We start from the raw sequence: 12,782 nt of genomic DNA, 5'->3' as shown, positions 1-12,782 counted from the left end.
TGTCCCTCCCAATTTTTAATGGTCATACGCGGGTGTGGGACTAGTCCTTTCCACATCTCTGTCCCTCCTACCAGTCTTAAGGTGGCTTCTGTATATCTGTAGTTGTAGAGCTTCAGTTCAGCTACACTTCAGGTGATTCTCAATAATGGTTGTTCTGTGGTTTAATTGTAATTGATGTGGTCCTGAGAGGAGGTGAGCACAGCATTTACTTACTCTGCCATCTTGGCTGGAAATCCTACAACCCATTTCTGAATATTAATTTTGTATCCAGCTACTTTACTGAATTCATTTATCAGTTCTAATAGTTTTTTGGTAGAATCTATGGAGTTCTGTCTGTATAGTATCGTGTTATCCACAAATAATGACAGTTTTACTTCTTTCTTTCCCATATGGATGAATTTTTATTTCTTTTTCTTCTCTGATTGCTGGGGCTAGGACTTTCCATACTATGTTGAATAAAAGTAGTGAAAGTGGGCATCCTTGTATTGTTCCTGATCTTAAGGAGAATACTTTTAGTTTTTCCCCCTTGAGTATGATGTTTGCTGTGGGTTTGTGGTATATGACCTGTATTAGGTTGAGGTATGTTCGCTGTTCCCATCTTGCTGAGAATTTTTATCATAAATGGATGTTGGATTTTGTCAAACACTTTTTTGGCATCTATTGATATGACCATATGATTTTTATTTTTCATTTTGATGGATCAATCCCTTTACATTATGTAATGTCCCTCTTGGTCTCTTATAGCCTTTGTTTTAAAGTCTATTTTGTCTGATATCAGTATTGTTACCCCAGATATTTTTTTTTTCATTTCCATTCTCACGAAATATCTTTTTCCATTTCTTTACTTTCAGTCTGTGTGTGTCTTTCCATCTGAAGTGGTTCTCTTGTAGACAGCATATGTATGGGTCTTGTTTTCTTATCCATTCAGCTACCCTACGTCTTTTGATTACAGCATTTAATCCATTTACATTTAAAGTGACTATTGGTAGGTGCATAGTTATTCCCATTTTATTATTCATCTTTATATTCTTCTTTTGTTTTTCTTTCTGTTTCTTCTTCTTAAAGAAGTCCCTTTAGCATTTCTTGTAGTACTGGTTTGGTGGTGATGAACTCCTTTAGCTTTCTCTTGTCTGGGAAGTGCTTTATCTCTCCTTCAATTTTAAATGATAGACTTGTTGGGTAGAGTAGTCTCGGTTGTAGGTTCTGCTTTTTTTCCCCATCACATTGAATATTTCATTCCAATCCCTTTTTTTTCCCTGCAAAGTTTCTGTTGAGAAATTAGCTGACAATCTTATGGGAGCTCCCCTGTAAGTAACTAGTTGCCTTTCTCTTGATGCATTTAGGATTCTTTCTTTGTCTTTAACCTTTGCCATTTTAATTATAATGTGTCTTGGTGTGGGCCTGTTTGGGTTTATTTTGTTTGGGACTCTGTACTTCCTGGGCTTATATGTTTGTTTCCTTCACCAGGTTAAGAAAGTTTCCCATCATAATTTTTTCAAATAGTTTCTCAATCCCTTGTTTTCTCTCTTCTCCTTATGATACCGCTATGATGCAAATGCTGTTATGCTTGATGGTGTCCCAGAGGTCTCTTAATGTATCATCATTTTAAAAATTCTTTTCCCTTTTTGCTGTTCCAATTGGGTCTTTTCTGCTACCTTGTCTTCTAAATTGCCAATTCAGTCCTCTGCCTCATCTAGTCTGCTGGTGATTTCTTCTAATGGATTCTTCATTTCAGTTATTGTATTCTTCACTGCTGACTGGTTCTTTTTTATGATTTCTGTGTCCTTTTTTTTTTTTTTTATGCTTGCTATGTCTTTGCTGAAGTTCTCACTAAATTTGCTGAGCATCCTGATAACCATTGTTTTGAACTCTATATCTGGTAGGTTGCTTTCCTCCATTTCATTTCATTCTTTCTCTGGAGCTTTGTCCTGTTCTTTCTTTTGGGATATACTTCCTTGTTTCCCATTTTGGCTGTCTCTCTGTGTCTGTTCCTATGTAGATCTGCTACATCTCTCAGTCTTGGCCAGGTGGTCTTATGTAGTAGGTGCCCTGTGGGGCTCTGGCACAGTCTCCCTGGTAACCTGCTCTAGGTGCTCCAGGAGTGACCCTTGTGTGGGTTGTCTATGCCCTCCTGTTATAGTTGAGCCTTGATTGTGCTTGGTATGCCAATAGGTGGGACTGACCCTCAGGCTGACTGGTTTTGGGGTTTGTTCATGTCCACAGCTTACAGGCTGCTGTGTGTGGGGGCTTACCCCGTGGAGCAGGATTCACCCCAGTGGGCTCTGGTACCTGCTGAGACCGCCCTTTGGGTGTGCTGCTTGAGAGTCTAATTGGGTGGTACTCTGCTGTGATCTGAAGCCAACCTCCAGGTGTGTTGGTTCTTGGGCCTCTTGGGAGGGGCTGTGGTGCAGGCCCAGGTTAGCCACTGTCTGTGGGTGGGGTCTACCTGGTAGGAGCTATAAATTGATCAACAGTTGGTCGCTGCCTGTACTGGACCTGGAGGCACATGGGAGAGGCCACACTGCGGACCGAGGATGGCTGCCACCAGTACCAGGCCTGAGGTAGATCCACAAAAAGCCCAGGACATCCTGAGGCCTCTGCTGACTGCCAGCTCCCATAAGGCTCAGCTGCTGATAGAGCTTCCTGTGATACATGAGTTTGATGAGGCGGGGTCTCAGGGAGTCACCAGGTTATTACGAGTGTTTACCAGGTTAATTTAGATTCTGGTTGGTGCCAGTGCTGAGCCTGGAGCTGCTCAACAAAAGTCTCAGAGCACTCTGAGGCCAACGGCCACCCACCAGGGACCCATGGATCCCCAAGAGCTGTCTAAGAAAGAGTGTGATATGGGCAAGGCTGGCTGCTTGCCGAGAAAATCTCACATCTACTTTTAAACTCATTCATGTCTCTCCAATCTAAAAACAATAATACCCACAACTTTCTTCTGTTGCATACTTCCTCTAGCTATTGTCCTCTTCCTCTCTCTCTTCACAGCAAACTTCTTGAAAGACTTTCCATTTCCTCACCTCTAATTTACAACTCTTAAACATTTAAAATATTAATATTTAATTAATACTAGTACATTAAAAAGTCAAATGTTACTAAGAGCCATATTGTAAGAAATAACAATCTCCTCACCTCAATTTTTGTTCTCCAATAATAATAATATGGAGCATTTATTTGTGCTGGGCATTATTCCAAGCCTTGTATAAATATCAACTCAATCCTTACAAAAACCTTATGCAATAGACCCTATTATTATCCCCATTTTACAAATGAGAGAATGAGGCTCAGAGAGAATGCGTGACTTGCCTAATGTCACTCAAGTAGTAAGGGACAGAAGCAGGATTCAAACCAAGGAACATCTAGTGCCCTAGTCCACACTTTTTCCACAGCCAAGCAATTTCAGCTCTATAAGGTGTTTCTATTGGCATAATCTTTGTTTCTAAATAACATCCATATATTGCTATATTTGCTTTCTTTTTTTTTTTTTTTTTTCAGTTTCAGACATCAAAAAACTGACTTCTGCAGATTTGGAAATTTTTCAGCCTTCATTTTTTCAAATGGTTTTTATGCCCCCTCCTTCCTCTCTTATGGGGACTCCAATTATATGTATATTAGGCTGCTTTAAGTTGTCCTCAGCTCACTGATGCTCTGTTCATTTATTTTTAGTCTTTTTTTCTCTGCATGTTTCATGTTGATGGTTTCTAATGATATGTCTTCAAATTCACTAACCTTCTGTAATGGCTAATCTGTAGTTAACTTCTCCAGTGCATTTTTCATCTCAGATATTGTAGTTTTCATCTCTAGAAGTTCAATTTGGGTCTTTTTATATCTTCCATATCTCTGCGTAACATATCTAGCCTTTTTTCTAGCTTTCTGAACATATGGAATACAGTTATAATAACTCTTTTAATGTCTAATTCTAACATCTGTGTCAGTTCTGGGTTAGTTTCAACTGATTGCTTTTTCTCCTCATTATGGTTTGTATTTTCTTGCTTCTTCACATGTCTGGTAATATTTAATTGGATGCCAGACATTGTGAATTTCATCTTATTGGTTGCTGTCTATTTTTGTATTCCCATAAATATTCTTAAGCTTTGTTCTGGGACACAGTTACTTGAAAATAGCTTGATCTTTTCAGGTCTTGCTTTTAAGATTTATTAGGTGGGATCAGAGTAGTGTTTAGTTTAGGGGAAATTTTCCCCCACTACCGAAGCAAGACCCTTCCGAGTACTCTACCAAGTGCCCATGAATCATGAGATTTTTCAATCTGGCTGGTAGGAACATGCACTATTCATGGCTCTGTGTGACTGAGCACCAGGGATTGTTCCCGCTAATCTTTTTGGGTGACTCTTTCCCTGGCATTTGGCAGTTCCCTCACATGTATGTGTTGATCAGTATTTTGTTGAATACTGGGGGAACCCTCCGTAAGTCTCCAGAATTCTCTCTGTGCAGCTTTCTCCTCTCTGGTATTCTGCCCTATGAACTCCAGCCAACTTAATCTCTCTGGACTCTCAGCTCTGTGTTCCTAATTAGGGGCTCCACTGGGCTCTGCCTGATGGCCCCTTCATGTAGCGTTTTACTCTCTTAATTTTGTTGGGACAAATTTTCTCATAGTTTCCTAAGAGTACAAGGGAAGTAAATTTTTGAGAACTTTTTGTTTAAAAATATTTAAAATTTATTTTCACATTTGATAGGTTGAAAATAAATTTCCCTTGTAATTTTGAAGGCATGGCTCCATTGTCTCCTAACTTCTAGTGTTGTGTTGAGAAGTCTACTGCTATTTTAATTCTTTATCTTTCAAATACGACTATTTTAAAATCTGAAGCTCTTCAGGTCTTGTCTTTAATCCAGTTTTTCTGAAATTTTACTGAGATATTCCTTAGTGTGGGTCTTTTATCATCCTTTTGATGGGCGCTCAGTGGGTTTTTCCTATCTGGAGATCAGTGACTTTTATTTCTGGGAATTTTTCTTGTATTATTCACTAATAATTTCCTCCCCTTTATTTTCTCTGTTCTCTCTTTCTGGGACTCTAATTAGTCAGATGTTAGACATCCTAGATTTCCCCCCTAACTTTTAAAATCTTCTGTTTCTTATTTTCCATGACTTTGTCTTGTTCTATTATCTAAGATGTTTCCTTAATTCTGTATCCAATCTATTAAAATTTTAATATCAGCATTTACATTTTTATTTACAAGAGCCCTTTCTTGACCTTTGCTTCTTCTTCTTCTTTTTTTTTTTTTTTTTTGCATTCTGACCTTGCTATGTGGACATAAATTATTTGTTTATCTTCCTGAGAATATTGATGATCATTCTTAAAGTTTTCTTCTAAACTCTGCATTGTTTGGTTTCCTCCAAGTTCCTTTTCTCTGTCAGTTTATTTTGTTAGGTAGTGCAAAAGTAATTGCAGTTTTTGCAATTGTTTTTAACCTTTTAAACTGCAATTACTAATAGTTTCTGTCTTTCTCTAAATGTCTGGTAAGCTTTTGGCTGTCTGTTTGAATTTAACCACTTAAAAGTGACTGGAAGATCTGAGGTGGTGGGAACAGTTTGTTGCTTGGTGAACTTTGCTATAGAATTAGAAGGCAGAATGCCAAAATTTTATCAAGGGGACCCCAAGTGTCATTTCTGTAGGTGTTTTCTCTTGGGTCAGTTTCCCCTGGAAGTAATCCATCAATCTCCTGCTTCAGGTGGGGGATGAAGGGTATAAGCCTGGTTGCCATCATTCTGGGAGGCAGGCAGGGAAAGAGAACTGAGGGTTTTTAAACTGCTTTTAGTATCATGTCAAAGTTCTGCAGAAGTAAACCTCACATCTTCTGCCAGGAAGAGGGAAGGGTAGTCTCTGGTTCAGTGAATCTTGGGGTCTAGCTGTTCCTCATGCAAACTTTCAACTGTCTGTGGCACTAAATCAGCTTGATGTTGTTGGCTTCCTGATCCAGCTTTCTCTGGTCTGTTGTTGGTTACCACTCCTCCATCCCTTTCTAGCTTGCAAACATTTGTTGACAATCTCTTAGGTGATGGCATCTCTTTTTCCATTTTCTGTCTCTATGGGCTTATAATGTTTCATCCTTTGACTGTCATTTCAGTGGGACATCACGAGAGCAGAGATAAAACATATATCTAAACCACTGTATTTAATCATCCCCGTTCACTCTTCAACTCTCTGAAATGCCTTCTGCCACTACTACACTATTGAAAGTGTTCTTCCCAAAATCACCAAATGAATATCTTGCTGCCAAATGTGATATACATCCCTTTGTTTTATCTTACTGTTTCGTCTTACTTGATCTCTCAGTAGCATTAGTCCCCACTGACCAATTTACTTGAAATTTCTCTGCCGTGAGCTTCCGTGAACATTCCTTGTTTTCTTTCTACTTGCCTGGTTTCTTTTGCCTTTGTGGACAACTCTTCCTAGACGTAGTACTTTAATGCTATAGTTCTTTATGATTCTGTATCAGGCTATTCTTTTCTCTCACTGCACATTCTCCTCTTGCAAACTTATAGTTCCTAGGGTTTCAGTTACCATCTAGATGTTGATGATTCCCAACTCTACATCTTCTTTTCATAGGCTCAGGTATAACCTATGGGGTAGATGGCATAGATGGTTATCTATGTGGTATGGTTTGAGAGTCGTTTACGCTACCTAAATATCTTTCTCACTGGTCTCTCATAGGGTCTGAAATTCTTCCCCACCATTATTCATTGTAGTGTATTAATGACCAAGACCTTAGTTAAAATGAAATTCTAGCTGGGAGGTTTATTCCCCGCCCTTTACAAATGACACATTATATAATCACTAATAGAGGTAGTTAATGTGTTTTGCTTAAACACAGACACACACACACACACACACACACACACACGCACACTTGCATATACCCCAATGCCATTTTAAACACATCCATAACTTTCCAGCCACTGTTAACATTTGGGAGTATAGTATCTCAATATATACTCGTTTATATTTCACAAACATAAGTTTATGCTCTATATATTGCATTATACCCTACATTTGAAACTTAACAATATAGCATAAACTTCTCCCTATCATTGGGTCACCTGATTTCCAGTGGCTTCATAGTATGTCATGTTTTAACATATAACACATTACTTAGCTTAGTCACCATTGTTAGATAATTAGGTTGCATATGGTGTGTTGAGTGCCCTTGTAGTTGTATCTTTGCATGCATCTGAGTTATTTCCTTACCAAAAATTTATGAAGTAGAACTGTCGTGTAAAAATAATAATAATAATAAATTTTAAACTATTTTGATTTTAATGCTAAATTGGCCTCCAAAATTTATATTAATTTCAGTCCTAATAAAAAATATGTAAACATTATATAATATAGGCATAAAAGCTCCTATTTTGTCATTATTTATCATCTTAAATGCTATCTCATTTTAATGTACATTTCTTTAATTTTTCATTTAATTGGGCTTTTTACTATATTTGTTGGCTATTTGTTTTCATGTGAATTAACCTTCTGTTTGATGTGTCTACACTCCTGACACCAGTTTATTTTCTGCTCATTCCTAAACACCTTAAAATCTGATCTGCCTCCAATTTTGACCCCTTCCAGTCCATCCACTGTAGCTGGAGTGCTCTTTTTAAAACATAAGTTTGAGCATATCACTCCTTTGACTAAAATGCTTCAGCGGATCCCATTGCTCTTCGGATAAAATGCAAACTTTGTAACATTGCCTACAAAGCCCTGTGTGACTTTCCCCATTGTCCAGCCTTTAGGCAAGAGAAAACACATACATCCAGATAGTCTTTGCTTAGCTCATTTCTACTCATCATGTAGGTCATTGCTTAAAATGAACTTTCTCTGGGGACATTTCCCTTAGTGCCCAAGTCCCTGCCAGGTGGCTCTTGTGTATGCTCCACTTCTTTTGTAGCAGCACTTCTATTGCCTATTTAACGTCTTGCTCCTCCGTGACCTGTGAGCTTTGTCAGGGCAAAGACCACAATTAACTTGTTCTCCCAGTATATCTCCACTGTCTGACATAGTTCCTGGCACATTGGTTGGGCTCAGTTAAGTGGTGGATGGATGGATGGAAGGAATGAAGGAAGGAGATTGGGGAGGCCAGGAAAACATTTCATGAGTCAATTTTCTGCCTTAACTCTTGCCCTGAAGAGGTTGTTGTTTTCTTACTCATCAAATCCTGGAAGATGGACTATTCATGACGAGACCTTAAGGTTGTACTGACTTAGTCTTTCATTTGTTTATCCTGGCCTGCTGTTTATTTCTGAAACATCTCTATTTTCAGAAACAGCCAATAGCTGTTGTTAGTGGATGTGTAGCAGGGTATACATACATTAGGGTGTATATTTGTTTAACTCCTCATCCCCTTAAAACTACTTCACCATGAAAGTTTCCTCTCTGGTCTCCCTACATTCAATGTCTCTTCCTTCCACTCTAACCTGCATATTGTTGCCAAATTAATTGGTCTTTCCATTCTTTCATTTGCACACGCAAGGATTTTTACTGGCTTTGATTCAGAAGGTCTGGTGCAAGCCCTAAACATGTATGTTTTGGTCAAAGCTCCCCAAGATAATTCTGGTTAAGATTTACCCAGGCATGTAAAAATATACCTACATTTTTAAAAATAGGAACTGTCTAAATGGTTAAGGGTATCAAGTTTAGAAGCCAATGAACATGGATTCAGTTATATTTCTTTTTTTCCCCCTGACCATTACCTGTTATGTGACCTTGGGCAAGTTACCTACCCTTTCTATTTGTCAACTTTCTCATTTACAAAATGGAAATAACATTTATTACACAGGGTTATGTGTAAGGAATAAATTAGATAACGTATGTAATACATTATATAATATATAAAGTGTGTATGTACAAGGTCTGATCATTAATTTCGCGAACCTGCCACCATGCACTTACATAAGCAGCACTGCATAAACAGCTCAGCAAGGTTTCATAACCTTGGTATCTCAGTGTCTCACAGCTGAGATCGTGTCAATGTGTGGCAATGTCTTGCTGAATGGCTTTCATTATTGTTGTTGCGTGTCTTTGTGTGCCGTTGCGAGAATGAGCTTGAATTAGAGCATTGAACAAACATTAACTTTCTTGTTAAACTTGACAAGAATGTAAGTGAAATCAGGGACATGTTAGTCCAAGTTTATGGGATAATACCATGAAGAAAATGGCAGTGTACAATGGATTAAACATTCTTCTGAGAGGAGAGAACACATCGCTGATGAAGAGAGGTCAGAGCAGCCATTAACGAGCAGAACTGATGAAAACATTGCAAAGCTTTGTCAAGTTGTGTGGCAAAATCATCAGCTGACTGTGAGAAGCATAGCAGACCAGTATACATCAATACAGTAACAGTTAGGAAAATCTTAACTGAAAATCTTGGCATGAGAAAGGTGTGTGCAAGAATGGTCCCGAAGGACCTCACCGATGAACAAAAGCAAAGGAGAGTCGAAGTTTGCCAAGACCTTTTGAAAAGGCAAGATGATGTTTTGGGCCATGTTATCACTAGTGATGAAACACGGGTGTACCAATACGAACCCGAAACAAAGTGTCAAAGTGCACAATGGAAGTCAGCCAATTCTCCATGACCAAAAAAGTTCCATCAGTCCAAATCAAGAGTCAAAACGATGTTGCTAACCTTTTTTGATATCAGAGGGATTATTCACTATGAATTTGTGCCACCTGGACAAACAGTCAATGAAGTTTACTATTTGTAAGTGCTGAAAAGGATGCAGAAAAAAGTTAGACGAAAACGACCTGAACTTTTCGTCAATAATTCATCACTCTTGCATCATGACAATGCACCAGCTCACACGGCACCATCTGTGAGGGAGTTTTTAGCCAGTAAACAAATGACTATATTGGAACACCCTCCATACTCACCTGATCTGGCCCCCAATGACTTCATTCTTTACCCAAAGATAAAGGAAATATTGAAAGGAAGACATTTTGATGATGACATTCGGGACATCAAGGGTAATAATACAACAGCTCTGATGGCCATTCCAGAAAGTTCTAAAATTGCTTTGAAGGGTGGACTAGGAGAGCTGGCGTCGGTACATAGCTTCCCAAGGGGAGTACTTTGAGGGTGACCATAGTGATGTTCAGCAATGTAGCTGAATATTCAGCAAATGTATTGATATTCAGCAAATGTAGTGATATTCAGCAAATGTAGCACAGACCTTGTGTGTATATATGTATGTATGTATGTAAAAATACTAAATGCTTAATTAGCAGTTGTGTTGTTGTTGTTAGCCATACAGTTATTCATTCAAAAATTATTTATTCACTATGTGTCCAGCACTGTGTTAGGGACCATGGAAGATATGAGGTACAAAACATGAACCTTGCTCTTGAGATGCTTAGAATTGGTCGAGGAGGTAAAACTAGCGTAACATACAATTAGAGAACAGTAAAGTTAAATGTAAATGTTATAAAAGATCAAATAAAGTTCAGTATTTAGGGGAAGGCTTTAAATCAGCCCCAGTGTGCTAGCTTGTTGTTTAGCATAAAAAAAAAAAATAGAGGGGGAGAAAAAAATCCTCTCAAACTGCTCTTACCAAACCTTCAGAGGTCTAGTTTTGATACTGCCTGCCAGATGGAAAATGATGCAGAGGGGAAAAAATCCTGTATTTACTTCTCAAAATTAAGACAGGGTGGGGGAGTGTGTTTGAGGGGTGAACATGTGTGAATGAATATGGTATAACCTTTAATTGGTTCCGGATGATTAACATTTAAATGGTTTCCGTTGGAAAAGCATAGATATGATGTTTTTCACTTAATGAACCAAGCCCTACAAGTCATTTATTTTCACCTTTTTAAATCAAAAATCAAACACGGGATAGAGGTTGCAAACCTATTTTGATGTATATTGATGTACTTTTCTCTTTTGCAGGGTCGCTATGGCAACTGCATCTTCTCAAGTTCTGATTCCAGACATCAATTTTAATGATGCCTTTGAAAACTTTGCTTTAGATTTTTCCAGAGAAAAGAAACTGCTGGAGGGGCTAGATTATTTAACAGGTGTGAAAATACTGTGCTTTCCTTCTCATTCTAATCCTTTCATTTTGGTGTGCATTTACTTTCAAATAATCTGAAAAAGACAATATTTATAATTCAAATGCTTTTATAGCCTATAAAATGATACGTGTAATTTTTTATATAGAACGCATTTTAGTTCATATAACAGAAAAGAAATATGATTTGTCAAATATTTCTGGGGGCAGAATGTGTATAACATCTGTAACTTAAATGTGAAAAAAACAAGCAGTTGCTGATGGGTTTCTCCTTCTGAGCCTATCAATAATATATACATTGCTTTTTATGGGGGTAGAACTCAGGTGGCTATTATGGAACATTAGAGAATGTTCCACATGGCTACAGGTACTACTCAAATGGTTTTAAGGAAAATTAAGAATTAGCAATGAGGAAGAAAAATGTAAGAAATATCTGACTTGCAGACAGTTATAGAAAATGAGGGATGCAACCAGCCTTTTAAACATGCTGGCTACCTTCAGGATTATTTGAGTGATCGATTTCATGAGAAAAAATATATACACACAATACCTTCGTGTTTGTAGTTATTTTTGTTAGTATATTAAAATAGCTGGCATTTATTGAACATCAACTTTATGTCAGATACTGTATATTAATTTTATGTCATGAGCCCTTGCAACAAATCTATGAGGTAATTATCATCCCCAGTTTACAGATGAGGGAACGCATATTATTTTGCACTTGGCTACATTGCCAAAAATATATAGTAAAACTTATTTTGAAATAAAAAGACATAGGTTGAAGGTCATGTAGTACGAAAACCATGTGACCACTTTGCTCTAATACTTACATATGTGTTTGTACAAGCAGAGTAGACGACTGGACAGTCATCTCAATAATTTAGGCTTATATTTTTGCCTAAAATATCTTTATCATTGAAGCAAAAGTGGTTTTGGGGAACTTGAAGTCTCACCACTTTGCTTCAGGTTGTATGGTATGTGCAATATAAAGCTTCTTATTAAGAAAATCTCCTCTCCATGAGATGCTGGGTTGGGCAGCAAGAGTAACGATTGTAAACTTCCAGAACAGCGAGTGTGCTTTCCTTATCTTCTTTTCCACCTTTCCTTACAGCCCCCAACCCACCATCTATCCGAGAGGAACTCTGTACTGCCTCCCATGACACCATTACAGTCCACTGGATCTCGGATGATGAGTTCAGCATCAGCTCCTATGAGCTTCAGTACACCATTTTCACTGGCCAGGCTAACTTCATCAGTAAGTCATGGTGTAGTTGGGGCCTGTGGCCAGAGATAAGGAAATGTAAGGAAGCAGTAAGCTGCTCAAGATTGGCCGGGGCGCCACGAGGCAAGTGTTTGTAAGACATGTTAGGTTGTTTAGAATAGTGTTTTGTAAACAGTTTAAGCTCCCCCTGGGCATTAAAAAGATCTTACTGATGTGTCACCCATCAGCAAGTTGTGTATTTCCTTACTGGGCCGTCACTGAGGCCACTCCCATTTGTTGATGTAATCCTTAGCCTTTCTTCAGTTAATCCGTGTCACTCCACTCTCCCAAGTCAGAACACAGCTCAGAATTCATTCCTGGGTAGCTAAGTCGCCATCATTGCTGATTCTATGTGTGTTACCATCTTTTTCCTTGACTCTTCTTCCACTTCATTATCATGATAAAATAAATTATGTTCAAAGACTACTACTTCCTTTGCTGTACCAATTTGTATCAGTGGCTATAGTGACAAGCCTCCTGTCTCTGTCCCTTTATCCCTTCTCCCTTT

General features: G+C 38.3%; 1 protein-coding gene across 6 annotated transcripts in view; it reads left to right on the top strand.

Annotated features, from left to right (window-relative positions):
- Positions 1-12,782, top strand: part of MID2 (midline 2) — an 86,472-nt gene that overhangs the window by 61,829 nt on the left and 11,861 nt on the right. For 4 of the 6 annotated variants that reach the window (XM_033113511.1, XM_033113521.1, XM_033113530.1 and 1 more), the window contains exons 6-7: positions 10,893-11,020; positions 12,125-12,358. In XM_033113511.1, the coding sequence (XP_032969402.1) occupies positions 10,893-11,020; positions 12,125-12,358 (362 nt within the window). The remainder of the gene's footprint in view (positions 1-10,892; positions 11,021-12,124; positions 12,359-12,782) is intronic. The other 2 variants (XM_033113546.1, XM_033113555.1) reach the window with 1 other exon arrangement.

The sequence above is a fragment of the Rhinolophus ferrumequinum genome, chromosome X (assembly GCF_004115265.2).
Source record: "Rhinolophus ferrumequinum isolate MPI-CBG mRhiFer1 chromosome X, mRhiFer1_v1.p, whole genome shotgun sequence".
NCBI lineage: Eukaryota > Metazoa > Chordata > Mammalia > Chiroptera > Rhinolophidae > Rhinolophus > Rhinolophus ferrumequinum.
Note: the sequence above shows the minus strand (reverse complement) of the source record. Positions and strands in the feature narration are given on the sequence as shown.